General features: G+C 43.9%; 1 protein-coding gene across 2 annotated transcripts in view; it reads right to left on the reverse strand.

Moving 5' to 3' along the window:
• Nucleotides 1-20,802, reverse strand: part of CCND2 (cyclin D2) — a 30,979-nt gene that overhangs the window by 4,496 nt on the left and 5,681 nt on the right. The window contains exon 4 of one of the 2 annotated variants that reach the window (XM_005531869.3): nucleotides 10,019-10,149. In XM_005531869.3, the coding sequence (XP_005531926.1) occupies nucleotides 10,019-10,149 (131 nt within the window). Of the gene's footprint in view, nucleotides 1-10,018; nucleotides 10,150-14,714; nucleotides 14,952-20,802 lie in introns of those variants that run through there. The other variant, XM_088055590.1, reaches the window with a different exon arrangement.

Here is a 20,802-nt window from a genome sequence, read left to right on the forward strand (position 1 = left end):
TAGGCTCTAAATCTTAATATTCTACCGGTCTTTGATCAACAGGTTTCCCAGAGAAGCTGTTACTGCCCCATCCCTGGCAGTGTCCAAGGTCAGGCTGGATGGGCTCTGAGCAACCTGGAATAGTGGAAGGTGTCCCTGCCCATGGCAGGGGGTTGGAACTGGATGATCCTTAAGGTCCCTTCTAACCCAAGCCATTCCATGACTCTTATGATTATGTGATTTATGTGGTCTTCTCGAGCAGGAACCCAAGTATTACAGAGCAATAATTTTTCATTCTCCCATGCAGGGTAAAGCCACCTAAGTTGGTCTTCTCTACAAAAAAAGTTGCAATTTTATCCTGAAATAACCTCCATGTGCTGTATCAAGATCACAGATAGATGCACTTCATTTCAGATGCATTGTTTTCCAACAGGAAATTGAAGAAGTTTTGAGGTCCCTGAACATGCATGGTGCTCTGGGGCTGAGTTTTATCTGTCACACATTTGGGTCTTCCAGGCAGAGGCAAAAAGGTCAATTTATCTGTGAAAATTCACACAAGAAAAAATTCACACAAGCCTCAAACATGCAGCTGCATTACTGAATTGTAGAATCATTTAGGCTGGAAAAGACCTCTGAGATCATTGAGTTCAACCTTTGAGCAAACACCACCTTGACAACCAGAGCACTGAGTGCCATGTCCAATCACTTTCTGAACATACAACCAGCTCCCAGAGACCACTGCATTACAAACTACAGAACATTCAGAGAAGCTGCAGGTACAGTACAGCAATAAATAAATATGGAAGCCTGTCCATCAGGAGTCCCAAAGTAAACATGAAGTAAAAATACAGAAATAAATGGGAAGGATTCACCACATCTAAACTAGGTCACTAAACAGTGATGAAGACAACGACTATTGAAATACTTACAGGATGTTCCACACTTTTGATAATACACTAGAAGACCAAATGTGGTTATTTAACCAGTAAAAAAAAAGTGTGAGAAAACCTCAACAAACCCTGAGTTATAGGAGAAACTTAAAACCCAAGCTGTGACTGTATGATGCCAACCATGTTCAGTGTGCTGGCACTGGGAGTATCAATTCAACACTGTGCAGGGGGACAAGTGGTGCCACAAGAAATGGCATTTTCTAAAGACAGCCCTGAAGAGTCCTTCTGGAAAAGGCACTAATACTGTAAACTACCTGCAGCCTCAGCCTGACTAAGAGCTGGGTCTTTCCAGGAGTCTGCAGGCAACAGAGCAATGCAGGGCTTGGTAGGAGGATTTTCACAGCACAGTGCTTTAACCAGAGCCCCCGTAACATCTGGCAGGGGTGGTGAGACTCACCATTCCCACTGTCAGGCAGGGGAGCTGAAGAACAGAGCAGGGCACTGACCTCCAAAGGGTTGCACAGACACTTGTGAACCCACTATGGGATGTGACTGCAACACTGAAGAGCTGGGCCCTGACCAACACAGCCCTTTTTCTACACAGTACCTGGTTATTGGAGAGAATTTGAAATATTAATGCATGGAGGATTGATCTGTCATCCCAGTCTGACTGGGAAAAACACACCCGGTGAAGAGGATCTGTTCTGCTGGCGACACTGACATTCATGATGAGTGCAATTAGCTCCCATGGGTAATGAACACCCATTTTTCTTGGCTACCAGCCAGCAGCTGCTGGCTGCAAAATCCTGTCCTCATATAAAGAAAATCCCCCATAATCAGCTAGGGAGGGCTTCAAGTCTGTCGTAAGCATTCACCTGTGTGTAAGAGGGCAATGACAACAGATCACTGTGTGGGTCAAGGCATTTCAAGTGTGGGAGCACCAGTTTGGAGACTCTTACAACAGACAACACTCGTAATATGGTTTTTTTGGGTACAAGAACCTCTTCTTTTAAAGAACAGTTTCAAAGTACTGTGTCCTTCTGAAAACAGGCCAGATTTTTTTAAAGCAGCTTCAGTCTAAAAAGCTTAATGAGGCAATTTCCTTGCAGGCAGGCTTGGGGAAGGAAGGGTGGTAACATGCGGAACATGAGGCTTAAGCATTTGGAGTCAGCTTTGTCTGTTCCTGAATACCCTTATGTATGGTCATTTACATCATCAGTACACAAACTTCTGATGGGCAGCGTGCTGATTCATTTCAGGTATGAAGAAGCTGAAATCTCTATGTAACTCTGCAGAGAAATGGGTCATTTCTGGTGTCTTCATTTTGTACATAAAACTTATAAAGCGGCCTCAACTGGAATTGTCACGTGGATTTTATTTCATACGGGAATCCACAGGCCGCTGTGTATTATTTCTCTGGTCTACATTTAGATTTTGAACTTAAAACCACCAAATTATTTAAAACAAAGAAACCTACAGTAAAAATGACAAGCACACTGCATTCAGCATGAAATAGTTTTCCAAAAAAGTGTTGCTATTTGCACACTAAAGCTCCTTGGATGTTAAATCTGTCAGTTGAAAGGAAAAAACCCTAATTTAGAGTATCTTATCAACTCAGCTGTCACAGTGATAAGGTAAGTGACTTTATTGAATAGATGAGGGTATCACCGGAACTTTCTGTCAATCCAACGTTAAGGGACATGATACAAAAAAACTACTAAACAGCCATCAAGACAAGCAGCCTGGCCTTCCCATGATACAGTAGTTTTAACCCTTACAAGTTTCATGGGGATTTGCTGCATGTGTACATATTTTACTGGTGGACTTTCATTTTGCAAGTTCTAGATGGCTCTGACAACAGAGAATTAAGTTTTAAGAACATATCAAAGAAAAAAAAACACGAATTGCATTATTTTCAACAAATCTTCCTTGAAAGAATACTATAATGCACTGCAGTATGACCTCAGTTTTTGCAATACAAGGAGTAGGACCATTCCTTCAGAATACTGCAAAACCTTTGTTGTTTTTATAAAAAACTTAATTTTAAGTGTGTGTCACATGGATCAACTTCCCCATTCTTCTATATGGTCTAGTAGTTTTAGCGATTAAAATAGTTCTGGTACTTTCCACTCCATAGTTTTATTTTTACTTCAGCATGTACAGAACTAAAAAGGCAATTAACTTTGGGGTTGTTTTTTTTCATTCTGAAACTCTTTCATCCCTAGCTGATTTTACTAGCACACTTGAAATGCATTTGAAGGAAAAGAAAAGCTTTCCTGTGTCTGATGAGGGGTAACCTCAAGGCTCTGATGGAAATGCTGGCAGTGAAAATAACTGGAAGGAGGAATCAGCAGCTCTATGGCATGAGCTACTTATTCAAGTCAATAATCATTGAAGATTTCAATTCCCATTCAAGCACAAGCCCTGGGGAAGATCCTGCAGAATATAACAGATAATTCACTTTCTTGAACTTTTCAACACTTCTGTGGTATACATATGTCCTATACTCACCCCCGGCTTCCAGTTTTAAACTGGCATTTATGGTTCATTGGCAAACTATAAAGGAAGGCCTCCCACTCAACCCAGCTCAACTCAACTCAACCAACAGGCTCTTGCTTTGCACTGACCAAAATCCCAAAGCTGGGAATGCTAAAAAAGCCTTCTGGCATTTTTGTGTTAAAGGGTGGTTACTTTTCCACATATATATTAATCACTTCACAAGTAAGAGTTAAGGCCCCCAACGTCTTCTTCTTTCTTAAAACCAATTAGAAAAGGGAAATCAGGAAAGGACTTTTTTTTAGGTGCAGGATCTGGTCTGATAAATGGAAATGGTTCTGCAGATACCCAAAATTACAGTACTGTTCATTAGTCATGTATGCACTGCTTGGATGATCTAAGAAAGCAGCAATCAGACATGCATTAAAGAGTTGGGATTTACATAAATTCCAGTGTGGAACATGTCATCTGTACTCCTACACACAAAAGCCGGCTGGATTCCTCCACTGGTTCACATTTAAGCCCCAATTCAGACCTCTCCAAAGCACATGCTTCATTGTTGACATAAACAGGGATTCCTTCCCAAAGTGGGGCCTTTGTGTGCTGAGCGCTGGCCTTTACCTCACTGACCTTCTCCAAAGCAAGAGCCTGGAAAGCTGCTGTGGGAATATCTTATCCATTTACTGTATTTACAGTGATCTCACATCTAATGGATGCAGTTAAATAACAGAAATATTTTCCCTCCTGAATGTATGTTTTTTGCTACTGTAACAAAGAGCATCAATCACAAATAACTGTCTATGTCTCTTTCTCCATCTGGAAGTACAGAAAATAGTAATTTGCTGTTCCAAAGGACACTTCATGTGAACTAACAAGGAAATCTATCTCATTCAAAAAATAAAACAAAAAAATGCAAAAAACTAATTCATGCCAGAACTTCGACCAGTTACTGTAGCCACATTACTGCAATAATGCAATAAATAAGGTGACTAACATTAAGAATCTGAAATACAGGGCATTTTTCTCTGCAATTTTTTGCTCTTTTCAGCAGTTTCAACAGCGTCCTTTCTAGACTGAGTTCCACTGTTTGCTTGACCACTCAGTTTGCTGGTTTCCTGTTGCTGCTGTAGGTATTCCTCATTGCAAAAAGGAGAGAACAATGTTTTCAGAACTGGGAAAAGAGAGAGTAAAGCCAACACACCAGCAGGGCGATGCAGGGGCAGATGCCAAGATACTCCTTGCTCAGTGTGACTTGGGATTCCTGGTAATCTCTTCCAGGTAATACTTCGAAGATGTGAAAAGGTGGAAGGGTGTGGGATTTATGCTGTTGTATCAAACACCTTGAGTGCTTAGTGAAAAAAAGGATTTTCAAAAAGCTGGGAGGACCTGCCTGCATTACAGAAGAGCTGCAGGAGCTGAGCAGGGATTCCCTGCTGGATCCATGGGAGCTGCTCCGGGGGCTGCAGAGCTGTTCCTCGGGGGCCTGGCTCCCTCGGCATGCCAGCCGCGGCCGCGCCTGTCAATGGACCCGACGGAACTCCGCCATGAGCCCGCGGTGTCACTGCATCACCCCATTGTTGCTACACACGCACAGCACTCACTGGGGAACAAAAAGCTGAATGAAATGGAGCAGCTGCCAACTCAGGCAAAGACAACTTAGGAAACTATCTCATTCTTCCTTTCTCTGGGAGGCTATTTTGCCTGTTGTTTCCTTGCATACAAAATGTGGTCTGCAACGAATAAGGCAGGATAAGATACAGCGAGTCCTGTTTCTTGCTTCCAAAACCACAGGCCCTAGACACTACAAAGGAGGGGATAAATGGTGTATGTGCTGTAGGGACAATGTTCAAATGCAATCCATTCAAGATAGATTTCCATGATTTTTTTACTGCAGCTCTGAATTCTTGAGCATGGTGGTTCTTCGCTTCCGTTTCTGTGCAGAAATCTGCAGATCTTTAAGAAGGGATGCCTCTGATCTTGGGAATAAAAAAATAAAAATCCCGGTACTGACATATGTGGCACGTGTAAGTGGAGATATTTCAAATGCCATTTATTATGGATCCAGTCTTCAAAACAGCCCCACTCCACATTTTTAAGAGCTCACGGCCAGCTGTTTCGACAAGCCTTTAAAAAATGCTTGGTTCCTTGCTTTTTTTCTACTTCAAGCCCTTAAATATGCTTTAGATTTTCCAGACCACTCAATATACACCAGTTACCATCTGGGAACAGACTTTTAGAGATGACTTCTGCCCATATACAGGCACTGGCTCTGCCTGAAAACTTCTCCCTGGCTGCTGATGCTGGGAAGACCAACTCCGTGTGTCATCCAGATGCAACCTGGATGGCTGCTTTTCCAGGAGGTGAGGGACTGGATTTACCCAAGAAAGGTCTTAAGCAAAGTAAAATATTGATTCCAAGGTCTTAAAATGTGCCCTACCCATTTAGCTATCCTTCCTCACATCCCGTAATTGTGCACAGCAGGGATGCTTGTATCCTCCTCCGAAGCATCTGGCTCCACCAGGGACAGGATACTGCTCGTGCTGGACTGCTGGTCTGGGATGCTATGGGAATTCCTGACTTCCTGAGTTGTTTATTTTTCCTTTGCAATGACCCACCAAGAGATGCACAGGGAGCTCTGCAGCTTCCTGCCAGTAGGTCTGTTTAACTCTTTGCTCCCTGGCCTCTCCTCTTCAAGCAACCACAAAGGAAATTTTCCCAGCCCCTGGCAAGAGAACAGACTGGAACATCCAGTCCTCGTCCTGAAGAGCTGTGTGAAGTTAGAGGCACAGAATGGTTTGGATTCAAACAGACCTTAAAGGTTGTCTTGTTCCACCTCCCCTTCAAGGACACCTTGCTCTAGACCACATTGCTCAGAGTCTCATCCAACCTGGCTTTGAACACTTCCAAGGATGGGGCAGACGCCCCAGTTTCTCTGGGCAACCTGTGCCAGGGACTCACCACCCTCTCTAATTCTAATTCCTAATTTCTTTGTAATATCCCATCTAAACCTACTCCCTTTCAGTTTGAAGCCATTCCCCCTTGTCCTGTTACTACAGTCCCTGATGAGAAGTTCCTCTCCAACTTTCCTGCAGCCCATTCAGATGCTGGAAGGTGCTCTGATGTCTCCACACAACTTTATCTTTTCCAAGCTGAACAGCCCTAACTCTCCCATCCTGTCTCCACAGAGGAGCTGCTCCAGTTCCCTTTATCAAGTGGCCTGCTCTGAACTTGCTCCAACAGTTCCTTATGTTGGGGGCACCAGGACTGTACACAGTATTCCAAGTGGAGCCTCGCAAGAACAGAGTAGAGGGGGAGAATCTTCCTTTCCCTCAATTGTGTGGGATTATCTCTTAGTGGCTCTTAGGGACAGTAACAATCAGAGAAGGCAGTTCAGATGCACTGTGCAGAGCTACTTTCACTACCCTTAAGGCTGCTGAGCTTCTCCAAGAGTATCTCCCTGCTGTTAATTTCAGTCAGTGGCAGGAGTAATGAAACCAGGGTTTGCCTGGCCCTGTTGTCACACTTTCTCCAGCCTGTGATTCAACCCCCACCAAACAGCCCAGGGCAGCTATTTACCAGAAATAACTGGTTATCCCTAAAATGACAGTGGCAGGATGCCTTGGACCACCCCATCTCAAGTCTGGGGCACTGCACTGGATTCATACAAGGATATCCAACACCAATGTATTTCTGAAAGAAACACTCATGCTGGTTGTCTGCTTACCCAACAGCTGGGCTCTAAATTGCGTGTTGTTTATTAATAACGTATTTTGGTCTAATTCTTAATGAAACATCCATTAAAAACCTTTATTTTAGTTGTAAATGCCGAACTCCAGTCTCACTCTAATGTAAATCTAAAATAACACCATTTATTTCAGCCTCCTGGTTAATGCTGTTATTTCCCAGCAAATAGATTGTACCCTTAAATTATCGTTATAAAACAGTGAAAGTCCAGAAAAGCTCCCTGCACTTAAGTTGCATCATGGTTTCATTACCATTCTTTCTTTTCATCTGCTTGCAGCTTTGAAGCTGAGATTTTTCATGCTTCACCTCAGACAGTGACATTTTTTGAAAAGCCAGTGGGAAAGTCCTATCATCTGTTTCTATGCTAGGCAATCACACACTCCAAAACAAAAATGAAGCAGAAGCCCCGGCACCCTCTGGCTGGGAAGGACTCTTCCCCAGATGCCTGATGGTTCCTGTGGGCTACCACGAGGCACAGGGGGCCAGAAGGTTTTCCTCTGCAGAACTGTTAATTTCTGTGACTTTCCCACTTTTCTCACACATGATGGTCCTAAAGCCCAGGAACATTCATTTCTGCCTCTTCCCTAAGCCCCTACTGGAAAACAAAATCATTCACACAGTGACAATGAATTAATTGTGCCACTGCAGGAACAGCTCTCAGGCATCAGAAATTCGGAAGTGAGAGAACTGAAGCTCTTCATTCAACTTTAATTAAGTCCCAGTGTAAAATGTATTACAATAGTCTTTACTCTTTATTAACACAGCCTTGGGCCAACTCTTACACAATCCAGACAGTACATTTTTTTCCAACAATACATTTTACACATGAGGCTGGTATTACTACCTATTGCTAAGCCTGCCCCATGCTTCTCTGAGACCCCATTTTCAGTTGCTTCTCTCTCTCTCTCTCGCTCGCTTTATCATGTGGGATTAATGTTTCAAATCCTGGGCCCTTTTGTATTTTTCCAATGCAAAACTCACAGAGAAAATACCTACCAAATATCTAGCTGTTTCAGCTACACAGAGACAGCAGGCTAATGAAAAATACACTATTTTGCCCAAGCTCAAAAATTTTGGCAACCTTTGGTTAGTCTGAGGCTTCAAAACTTGCAGAGAGTTAAGGCTACCTGTGCCTCAACACTGAAAACACTGAAAAAAATAACAGCACCTCTAATTTCTGCAAAAGCTTATATTTTTTAACAATTAAGCTAAAGCTTAATTAAAGCTCCTTTTGTCTCAAGTTTGTTCTGATGTGGGGGATGAGTGAGACTCTCCTCTGTAAGTCTGTGCTGCTGTGGGCTGAGACCAGGAGCAAAGAGAAGGAAGCTGGTCTCTACCCAATGCTGACAGACTCTTGGAGAGGAGATGGGAACAGTAAAAATGTTAGGAGCTCTTTGTTACTTGGGAAGAGCATTAATTTTTTCTTCTGAAGGAATGTAGGCTCAGTCAGATCTGGGAAGATTTTCACCAGGATGGCAAAAAAGCACGCTTTTGATAAAAAAAACTTGCTAAATTTAAAAGAAAAGGTGTGAAGGCATTTTCATTGCAAAATGGAAACCCTATCTTCTAACCACTGAAGAACAACTAAGATGTTTTTGTAGGTATTTTCTTTCAGACTTAAACAATCTGGATAGAAAAGATCAGCACGTTACATAAATTTTTTCCAAACTCCAAGATGCAGCAAAAGGATCTTATAGGCCTTACACCCAATTCTCTCAGGCACAGATGTCCCTCCTCTCAGAGGGACCAAAGGGATCAGAGGGATGGAGCAGCTCTGCTGGGAGGAAAGGCTGAGGGAACAATTGGGATTGTTCAGCCTGGGGAAGAGAAGGCTTTGGGGTGACCTCATTGTGGCCTTGCAGTGCCTGAAGGGAACCCACAGGAAAGATGGAGAGAGACTCTTGGCAAGGGCCTGGAGTGGCAGGACAAGGGGCAATGGCTTCACACTGACAGAGAGCAGGATTAGATTGGATACGAAGAAGAAATTCTTCCTGTGAGGGTGCTGAGGCCCTGGCACAGGTTTTCCAGAGATGCTGTGGCTGTCCCATCCCTGGCAGTGTCCAAGGCCAGGCTGGATGGGGCTCTGAGCAAGCTGGGATAGTGGAAGGTGTCCCTGCCCATGGCAGGGGGAGATTGGAATGAGATGATCTTTAAGGTCCCTTCCATCCCAGGCTATTCTGTGATCCTATGGTTTAGATTTCAAGCACTCTGAATTGGAAATGTTTCTTTTGCTGTACAAATACAATTAGAATTTAAAAAAATGGGAAACCCCAGAACTGCATTTGAAAATTAGGATCAATTTGATTGTAACAAAAAGGAAGAAATATCAAAATTCTCCCCTTTTAAGTAAACTGGACTAATTACTCCTCTATAACCAAATCAAAAATCCAAATCTTCATTTAACAATGCTCTCACAGATGTAATAATGCCACGTATTTACTCTGTGAATTAAAATAATAAATTAGCACACATTAAGGACAGCTTGAATTTTGTCCTGCCTTGAAATTAGCTCATTAGTCACTTCCTCCAAGCCAAGAATTTTTAAGTGATACCTGAAGGAGGGCCAGAAGAGCAGCTTTAAGGTTGCAAGCATAGGACCAACAGCAGCACAGCACCTCCTGGTTTGCTTAATATCCCAGGGAATGCTGCCTGCTCAACCCATCACCCAGGGCTCCTGAGGAGGCTCAGCCTGCTGGCAAAGCAGGCTCTCCCCACCAAGCCTGAAAAAAAACTGAATTCCAGGAGATCAAAGAGCTTTGCAGACTAAAACCAAAGTGCTGGGTCCACACCTGCAACTCACTTCCTGCAAAAGCACCCACCTCCTTTGCTCCACTCAGCCTTCAGGATCAGGCCCAGCTCTCCACTGTGGCCTGGGAAGTGAAAGGAGAAGAGGAATGTGGGACACTCACCACATCTGTGTTTGTGATCTTGGCCAGGAGGTCCGTGAGGCTGTCCCCATCATCGAGCTGAAGGCCACAGATGGCTGCTCCCACACTTCCAGTTGCTATCATTGATGGTGGGTACATGGCAAAGTTAAAATCTGCAAGAACAGATCTGGGAATTAGTCCAAGTCCAGACCAGAAAAGCTGCAAAACATCAGAGGCAAGCAACATAAAAAAAAACCACACCCAAGAATAAAACCCGGGGAAGTAGAAGAAAGGGAAAAGTGCCACTCTTTTTGGTCCCATGGAGCTCATTAGTCACACTGCTCATCACAAGCAGTCAAAGGAGGGGGAACAGACCTGCAAATTAAAATGGAAATGCAGTTCAGTCTTTTATTCTCACTGATGCATAAAGTAAACCTGGACAATTTTTAATAGTCTTTCCTTAGTTTTAAAGAAAAGGAAAGAGAAGAAGGAGGCTTTCTGTAATTTATGTCAGAAATTTGGGTCTTGGTCACATTAGACCTCTCTATATAACCAGAAAACTAACTGGAATAAGGTATCACAAAGGACCAAAATGAGATTTTTAGTCACGTCAATTTTTAAAGAGTTAATTAATTTGAGCATTTAAAGACCTGTCCAGGAAAGAGATTTTAATTAACAGTTCATCTTTACTACCTTAGCAATTAGGAAGTAAGAACACTTACAGCCCATAGCTATGAAATCAAAGAACAAAGATCACATTTGTCATTACTACTACTTCTTAATAAACAAGCTGAAAATACACTTCAGAACTTCCTCTCACACATCTGTCAAATCAGAAGAGAAATTCAAATAAAATCCTGTGATCTTTATAAGGCAATTTTATGGTTTATGATACTTCCACAGATACTGGTTTATCAGCACTAGTTTTTCTTGCTATATACCAGATCTCTCACATCTTGATATATTCCTAAAATTAAACTTGATTTGCAAGTTCTTTGGCTCAACAATAACACGTTAACAAACCTTTCTCTACTGATTTTCAGTATTAGCATACCTTTCTCTACCAGTTTTCAGCTGGGGGAACTGGAGTAGAAGGAAGAGTAAACCAAAGTAATACATGATAAGAAATAAATAACAAGCAATACATTCCATCAGTAGAAACAGATTACAGAAAACTGCCCAGCTGCAGATCCCAAATCCCCTCTGTTCACAAATTCTGTAACCCTGCTGCTGTCTGTGTAACCATTCAGGTCTTTAGACACATGGATAGTTGTTCTCAGCCTCCCAAACTCAGAGCTGGCACATACTTCAATAGCTGTGGAGACAGCATGTTCTTCATCTGGCTGGAATATATCCCTAGGATTGAAGCAGTCCAGTAAGAATGGCACTTGGGACGTAACATTCACCCAGATGGACCAGAGCTGGGGTGTTAGAAGTGGGTACACAAAAGGAGGAGTTGAAACTCTGACAAGGATTTCTCAGTCTCACAAAGCCACCAGGAGGTTCCCACCTGCAAGCCCAACACTGCACGCTGCTTCCTACCAGACATCACACTCTGACAGACACTTTTGAAGGGCAAATTCCCACTGGCTATGTGGGAAGTCAAGAATATGGACTGCCATTATTATAAAAATAATAATTTATGCCCTACTGTAATAAGAACCCACTGTCCATAGCAAAGCTGATTCTTGGAATTGGATTCTTCCATTCTTGGAAATGAAATTAAATTGCCCCCCACTAATGAGTGAGACAACAGAAGAACCTTGACAACCAAAATTCTCAGTGCAGGACAGAGTCCTGAGTACACTCATCTCAGCACATGATGAAGGAATGGGAATTACACTTCCAGGATTGCACTTTCTCTCCAGTGGTGTATCCCCCAGGGCTCAGTGTTGGGGCCAGTTCTCTTAAACGACCTGAATGAGGGGATAAAGTGCATCCTCAGTCTGTTCTCAGGCGACACCAAGCTGGGCTGGAGTGTTCATCTGCTTGAGGACAGGCTCTGCAGAGGGATCTGGACAGGCTGGATCCATGGGTCCTGGCCAGAGAGATGAGTGAGAAGGCCAAGTGCCGGGTCCTGCCCCTGGGTCACAACTCCCAGCAGCTCCAGGCTGGGGAAGAGTGGCTGGGAAGAGCCCAGCAGGAAAGGACCTGGGCCTGCTGGTCCATAGTGCGTGCCCAGGCAAGAAGGCCAATGGCATCTGGGCTGGGTCAGCAGTGGTGTGGCCAGCAGGACCAGGGCAGTGACCGTCCCCCTGTTGTGGGCACTGGCGAGGCCTCACCAATGTGAGGTGTGTCCAGTGCTGTGTCCAGTTGTGGGCCTGTCACTGCAAGATGGACACTGAGGGGCTGGAGCGTGTCCAGAGAAGGGAACGGAGCTGGGCAAGGGGCTGGAGCACAAGTCTGATGAGGAGCAGCTGAGAGAGGAAAGGAGGTTCAGGGGGACCTTATTGCTCTCTACAACTCCCTGACAGGAGGGTGCAGCCAGGGGTGGGTCAGGCTCTGCTTCCAGAGAACAAAGGACAGGACAAAATGAAACAGCCTCAAGTTGTGCCAGGAGACGTTTAGATTGGATATTAGGAAAAATTCTTCAGGGTGATCAGGCATTGGACCAGCTGTCCAAGGAAATGGTGGAGTCACCATCCCTGGAAGTGTTCAAAAAACATGGAGATGTGGTACTTGGAGTCGTAGTTTAGTGGTGAACACGGCAGTTCTGGGTTGGGGTCCATGATCTTAGAGGTGTTTTCCAAGCTTAATGATTCTGTGATCCAATCGTTTTCATGTTTACCTCACGTGGATTTATACAAACACACGTAAGGATTAACCACACCCCTAAGTTGGGAAGCAACTTCCATATTTGATCTTGGATGTAACAAACCGCCTCTCACGCATGGGAACTACAGATAGCAATTGACTTTCCACAGGTTTCCCCTCCTCGTTCAGAGTTTCAGGCAGGATGCAGTAAAAAGATGGTGCAGGGAGGTGCCATGTCCAGGCAGAATGGGCTGAGTGAAGGACAGAGCTCCACCTGCCCTCTGAACTTCCTTGCCTCGCATCACGACCTCCACGTTATCCAAATGCCGGTGTTCTCGTGGCTGATTTTACATCCACTCCCAGAAACTGTCTTCCTAGGAAGCTGAATAAAGAGGCACAGTGTCCCTGCCAACTAGCACTGCTGTAGGTCTGCTTCCACGTGGGGTCACATGCGAACATTTCTATGCCCAATAACCTTGTTAGCTCCCTTAATGTCATTCATAATGCAAATGAGACAGCGAGCGAATGGCCAGAGGCCCAGAGTGACTAAAGCTCAGCATCTAGAAAGTCTTACATTGCCTCTAGCTCTAAACTAACTTCCCTCCATAACAAGCACCATAAACTTGGCTATCAAAGCTACACATGCCCAGTCTTTGTTGTACAACAGGCAGCGATTTGTATCACTGGCTTCTATTTTTAGCATATTAATTAACTACTGCAACTGGTGAGGCAAGTGTCTCCAACTGGAGAGTGTGGCACCATTGTCTGAAGTCATCACCTCATCTCGAGCTATTGAAAATCATGGCAGTGACCCTCCTGCTGATATGAATTTAACCTGACATGCCCACAAAGGAATGGGGGGTGGTGCACCAATTTTGTGCACATGGTTCTCCACATCACCCTGGACCCTATTAGTGTGGAAAGAGCTCACTGAAAGAAAAGAAGCCACATTGTGCTGGGCCACCTAGAGGGTTGAATAGAAAAGGCTGAGGAAAAGAGCAGGCAGCGCAATAAAGGCCATAATTAACATATTTCCATATTCAAGCAAAGCAATAACTACGTGAAATGTTTGTCAAGGTGCAATGAAAGTATAAATATTAAGTACCGTATCTGAGGGGATGCAGAACCGCCCCCCCAGTCTCTTAGATTCCATTGAGAAATTCAAAACAAGCTTTTTACATGCTATTTTCAATTATAAGCATTTATCTCTGCTTCTGCTATGACAACAAGACAAGTCTCACCATCCTCATTCAGTTTTCACCCAGGTAAAACTGTTGTACCCCACTCTCCCAAATTAGGTTCAAAATTTGTCCTGAGATTTAAAAAAAAAGCTAAACAATAAAATAAATAAATAAATAAATAAATAAATTAAAAGGTGGGGGCCACAGAAAGATAACCTAAAAATGCAAGCTTAAACATATGCATTTACTAAAAATCCTTGTAGGAAATGATGAAACCTAAACTACAGGGGAAATTTTACAGAAAGCACTTCTTACTGGACACTTGGGAATTTTATAAAAAGCACTTCTCCCCGGACACCTGAAGTAAGGTTATAGGCTAAATCCTGTGTGCAAACTTGGTTAACATGAACCCAGAGCCTACATCTAAAGCATGACTCTGACTCTAACTTTGTTGTGATTTATAGGTTTATAGTTGGGCTCGATGATCTCAGAGGTCTTTTTCAACCTAATTGATTCTGTGATTATGCCATTCCATGGGAAAAGTACAAAAGAGTCTCATTATAAGTTAGAGAAGCAGTGTCACAGCGCATGGTCTATGAGAATCTGAGCACATGAACATTTCAAGGGAAGACGCTGGGCTGTTAGAAAACACAACTTGTTTTATTTTCTATTTCCAGGCAATAAACACTAGAACCATCCCATCCCCGCTTTAGTATAACCTCTTTCCCAAAAGGCCTCGAAAACAAGTGACCAGCCCTGCACAACCCCACTGACTCCAGCTCTGGAAATAAAGAAAGGCAGTACAAAAAACAGCACCCTTTGAAACACAGCCACCTGTGCACCATCCAGCCAGAGTCATCCAGCAAATTCAGGGTACCCTGAACCTGCCCCCCACTTTCAGCCTGGAGCTGACACAGCCAGGGCATGAGGAGGTTTTCCTGCCAGTGGAGCACACGTAATCCACGCCGAGGTTCCAGGGCTGCGAGCACTGTGGCTGAGCTGTTTTGCTGGCTGTCTCCCAGTCCAGTGGTCTTCACTACCTTCAAGCCAGGAAAATGCAAGGCTGACAGTCAGTCCAAAGCAGAAGGGAACTGGAGGAAGTAACCCAGAGAGGTCCTGCAAGGGGAAGCCTTAACTTGCAGCCAACAAATAAAACCATCAGCAGGAGAAGAGCACTGACAAATGCCCAGGCTGAATGAGCTCAGTGTGTCAAAGGTGGGGGAACTCTACCTACTTAAACCCACTTAAAATGACCCATGTTACTGATCTGGCTGCTGGTTGGGCTTTTTATCAGCAGCCAGTTTTCATCTCTGTAATTTGATACAAATTTATTTACAGAATTGGAAACTGCTGTCATTAAAGAAGGTAGTTTTCTCATGGTGGGGGGGAAAAAAAGGGAGGAAAAAAGGGTATCCATCAGGAAAACAAGTACATTAAAATTATCTAAATAATGGTCACAGCCAGCCTCAGAGTTCACCCAGCCAATGCTTTTACTATGAAGACAAGCATGGATCTATATTTAACTATCTAAGCTTAAAAGAAAAGTCTAAGATAAACAATGGAAGTAGTGAATTTAATTCTTGTCTGCTTTGATACAAATGCAATTTCAGGGTCAGTGGTTTTTTTTTCTAATACAGCTGGTTTTATATGCAATGGCCATTTTTTCTCTTGTTCTTGTATTTCTCCAAGACACTGCAAATTTTCCTCACGTTAACTATTTCTACTTTTAAAGGCAAAACCAGGTGACTCTTCAGCCCTTCAATGCAAACACAAAACTTTCAAGTAAAGCAGGTTGCAGACATGATTTCATCCTGTGAGTAGATGGGAGGGCAGACATCTTAATTCTGCTCCTGGGCTACAGTAAAGCAAACAGCATTTGGCCTTTATACAAATGAGTCTGAAGTATCTTAAATGTTAATGCTTCATCACAACCATCCAAGAGAAGTGAAGACAGGGAAACATGCTGAACAACATATGCAAAGTAGAGGAGCAACAATATGCTCATTATCTGATGGGAAATGATATTTCTGAACAACTGTTTGCACTGGTTATTATTTGCACTTCTTTTACAGCTTCATAACCAAGGATTAGGATGATGTTAGTGCCTGAGCCACCAAAATGTCAGAACTGAAGCTGGTAGAAAGGAGAGCAACTCCTCTGGCAGCTCTGGAGTGAGGCCACCTTGTATCAGCACGTGCTCTCATTCTCTTTTTCTTTCCACCTCCTCTTGCCAGATTTGACTGGTCATGAAACATTCCCGAGGCCCTGACTACTTGCTGATGGCACTTCCTTGGTTCTCGTGGCTCCATTGGGTGGAGAGGTCAATATATTGATATGAGCTGCCTCTCCCTGGAGAAACCAAGAGCCTTCCTTTGTCTTGCAATAAACTAGTGCAAATTATTCTTCCTTCTGCTATGCAAGAAGTTTCTGTAAACACTGCCACTTTGCAACACGTATTTTACTTCTTAAGACATTTACATAATGAAGCCTCTGCTTCATTTTTCCCCTCTGCAAAGAACAGGTCCTAAACAAAATTTGTATCACACCTTCCAGTAACTTACACTGGATGAAAAGGGGATGCAGAGTAGAAATGCCCAGCAGGAATGCTGAGGAGCAAACAGGCCTCATTCTGTGTGGTCATCCCATAGATCACTACAGGGTTGTAGACCTCATCTTGCAGTCTTCGCTCAGACAACACTCCCATTGACTTCCACAGAACTTCTGTCTGAAGAAGGAGGTACGATTTGGCCCAGAAGTTAAAAAAAGCCTTCTCAGCTTTCAAGTGTAGATTATTAATGTCCCAGAAACAGTGGGCAGAGGTTTGGCACACTGTATGAAACTGACTTAAGCTGACATTTTCCCGCTCTTTTTTGGCCTCTGTGCTGACAACACAGGCTCGGAGGACTGGGATGCTGGACCCACCATGAGCACATCCCTCCTGCCACAGGACTCAGCTGAGGCAAGGAAGGACCATGAAGGGACTGAGTCGAGGGTTTTACACAAGCTGCCTTCTGCCTCTGCAAGTCTGCAAAGGCTTCTGCTTCCAAGGTTTGCCCGCCACCCATCTAAAATCCTGTGAAGCTCCTCACAGAGCTTAGTGTCTCCATTACAGCTCCTCTTTCTGATAGCCTGTCACACACAGGTCACCCTCCCTCAAAAACCATTCCCTTTCAGGCTCTCACATAAGAAAGGGATATCCTGCACCAAAACCGTGGCATGTACAGCCTCTGAGAGGAGAGCGTAACACAAGGAAGCAGTGGTGCATCTGTGACTCTGAACAGGCTGCAAGAAGAAATCATGAGCATGCCAAAGTGTAAGGAAATAATGCACAGTTCTCTTCCCAGCAGCAGCGTGGCAGGCTCTGCACACACCTCTGTAACCACTGGCCTCTCCCACTCCTTCCAGCAGTGATTCCCTGGCTTGGAGCTCAGCACAGGCAAATGGCCAGCCCCTCAGAGAACATTTCCAAGCTGTGCAGCGCTGTGCAAAGAGACAGAGGAACAAAGGGTGCAGAGCAGTAAAGAGATGGGAGGTGAGGGCAGAGTGGAAAAGCAATGCAATTCCAGCGAGCAAAACGATGATGATCTCCATTGGGTTCACAGCTAAACAGGAACCTCCCATGCTGAAGAATCCCAGAATCATTTGGGCTGGAAGGGACCTCTGGAGTTCTCTCAATCCACACCCCTGCCCAGGTAGGGTCCTCTGGAGCAGGTGACAAAGGAATGTGTCCAGGTGGGTTTGGAATGTCTCCAGAGAGGGAGGCTCCAGGCCCTCCCTGGGCAGCTGTTCCAGGGCTCTGCCACCTTCAATGTACAGAAATTCTTCCTCCTGTTGAGGTGGAACTTCTTGTGCTTCAGTTTATGGCCACTGCTCCTCATCCTGTCACTGGGCATCACTAAAAAGAGCCTGGCACCATCCTCTGACACCCTCTTAACAATATTTATATGCATTAATAAGATCATCTCTCAGTCTTCTCCAGACTAACCAAGCTCAGCTGCCTCAGTCTCTCCTCATAAGAGAGAAGCCATAAACACTACTTAAAGGCCCCAAATGCATACTCTTGGTGCCTTGAAAATTCAGAAGCCTTCTGAAGGAGATTTTGACTTGCACAGGGAGCCACCAGTGGAATGAGAAAACAATGACATGGTGACAGATCAGGCTATGCCAGTGCATACTGTCCATCTATGCACTCTTACTGTACAGTGAGCAAGGCAGCTGGAGGAAAATGCCACTTCCATGCCCTCCTAATGGAGAAGGAGACTCCTGAAACCTTTGTGAGTGCAAAGCAATGGAAGGGAAAACTTTATTCAGGAGGACACACAAGCTTCTGTCCTGCTTGGCAGCCATATGTTCCAATGGGACCAAGGGCAAAGAGGGAGACATTCCAGTTCTAGTCATGCTCATGTGAATCATTAATCACTGCAAGGACTGGGGAGAAGCCGTGGATTTATAACCACACAGCTTGGTTCAGGTTCATTGGGCTCAAAATAAAGGCAGAGAAACAGAGAGAGTGCCAAAGTGACCAAACATGACCAAAAGGAATATGCAAAAGAATGGACTATTACCTCCTTTTGGGGAATGTTCAGATGGAAAGGAGAACAGGGATGAGTATCACAGTGATTCTACACATCCAGCATAACACCCAGTAACTGTTTCTGGCTGCTTCCCTCTTCATTTGCTGATACCAAGTGCTGCAGGTCTGAGATCAAAGCCAGCTCCGTACAGGCAGTGAACACCTGGGAATTTCTGGTAAAAAGTTTTTGCTGGGAAATTAAAAGGGAGCAGTTGACGAAGAAGAACTAAGGCTAGGGGAGAAAAGTTCAAAATATGCCAGATTTTGCATGATACTCTAAAGGAGAAGAGTACTTGAAAGCAGAGAAAGCTATGCTGAGATGAATCAGGAAATAGATTCACTGCTGCGCTCCAGACCAGAGCTATTAGCCAGGCAGCCACGTCAGGTCTGGGAATAGTAAAGAGTCAAACCCAGGCTAAAAACACACATGGGGAGCAAGGGAAGAAGGAGCCACATGTCCGAGGAGGTTCTGTTGCTGAAAGGAGGCAAATGGGGAAATGAAACACCAGGCATAACCCCGGCTGGCAGAGAGCAGCGGCTCTGAGGGAAAAAAACAAAGAAGAAACAGAGTAGCTGATGAGAGCTCTGCAACAAACAGGACAAGAAAAGGAAATGACAACTGGATCTGGAAGGAAGTCTGATGAGAAGGGGCTTTTCTTCAAAGAGTGGCAGTGAAAGGGAAATTCTGCAGTAACAACATTTCCACAATGGAAATTGAGGTAGCAGTTCACAGGTAAAGTGGGAATATGGTATTGAGTGCCTGGGTAAGATCTCTGCTTTCGAAATGAAAAAGTGCTGTGGGTCCCCCTCAAAACTACACAGTGGTCTGTGAACAATGGGGTGAGAAAAAAAGGGAAATCTCTGGCCAGCATCATGGTGCCCTCCCTTTTGCAAAGCTCTCTAGTCAGCAATTACATCTTTCACTTTTAAGAGAAGAAACTCTTGACTTGTTGCCTCTTTAAACTCTACACAAAGGACTTCATTTCGTGCATCGGAAACATATAACATGAGATGCAGATCACATGGGGGAACACACATGAGGGAACTGCATGACTGGGCTGAGGGCTGGAAAGGGGGCACTGCTCTGGATCTCAGTTAAAGGACTTCTAGAGCATGGAGCTAACCACCAAAGAATTCATGGAGTGGAAAGAAGCCATGGACTTTGGAGACTCTTTCATGACCCCCAGTCTTGCAATGGTTTGGTTATATGGCAAACTTCAAGGGCAAAGGACTATGGACCAGAATTTGAGATGTTAAACCATAATGAAATTCTAGGGCTCTCAAGAAAATGTTGTGTTGGATTAAAAAGAAAACAAACCAAAACACTATTGTAGGAAGTGAAAGCAACAAAAGAGTGGGAATATTGACTTGTTTGGAAGGCAACATGGAGCTGTATTGGAGTTTGATGGCTGATGGTGTGAAGACCCAGGGAAATGTCCACGGGAAAGACCACCTTTTTCATATCACACAAGGCAGAACAGTAACTGTATCCTGAGTAAGGGGAAATGTATCCTGAGTAAGGGGAGAAGGCAAAGAAATCACCAAGACTGATCCTGCAGTGTTTGAGCAATACTTCTATTGAGTCCTTTGATCTGAAAAGGATCATGAAGCAGTGGGAAAACAAGGGGAAGTCTGAGCATCATGGCGACCAAAAAGTCAATTATCCTAACACAGACCATATACAAATCTCTAAAACACATCATCTGAGATAGGAAGAACTGGAAAACATTGTAAAAGTAGTCACTACATCTTAAATACCAAAAAACAGGTGTTCAAACGCAAAAGCTGCACCCAGTCTTCCCTTCCCCTCTGCAAACGCACAGGCAGAACAGTTCCTATCACAAAGCACAAGGTATGTCAAACTGGTGAATTCAAACACTGAGCCATCCATTTCTTGAAAATGACTCTGAAAAACACTGCATGCTGTTTATCTAGTCCAGGTCTAACTTCTAAAAGTAGCCTTACCATTAACCCTTTGGATGAAAATTCAGAGTACACTAATTTTGTAAAAGTAACTGAGGGAGGAAAAACCCAAACAACAAAATAACACACGAACAAAAACCAGTGTTTTGCAGACGGGTCAAAATTAAAAAGCCTCTCTTCCAAAGAGACAATTATTCTCATCTAAATCTTCAGAAACTGTGTTCAGCTATATGACAAAAAGGGAGTGCAATGGTTCCTTATGAAACACAGTAGTTTCACTGCTATCTTGGGGTGAAGCCAGGAAAGAATCCAAATTTTTTTTTTAAAAAAAAGCAATTACTTTTTAAACTGTCATTCCCTGTGCTTCAGGGCTGTGACAGTATTACATAAATGCT

Source organism: Pseudopodoces humilis, chromosome 5, assembly GCF_049639895.1.
Source record: "Pseudopodoces humilis isolate 2021_Gansu_Grassland_sample_001 chromosome 5, ASM4963989v1, whole genome shotgun sequence".
In the NCBI taxonomy this organism is placed as follows: domain Eukaryota; kingdom Metazoa; phylum Chordata; class Aves; order Passeriformes; family Paridae; genus Pseudopodoces; species Pseudopodoces humilis.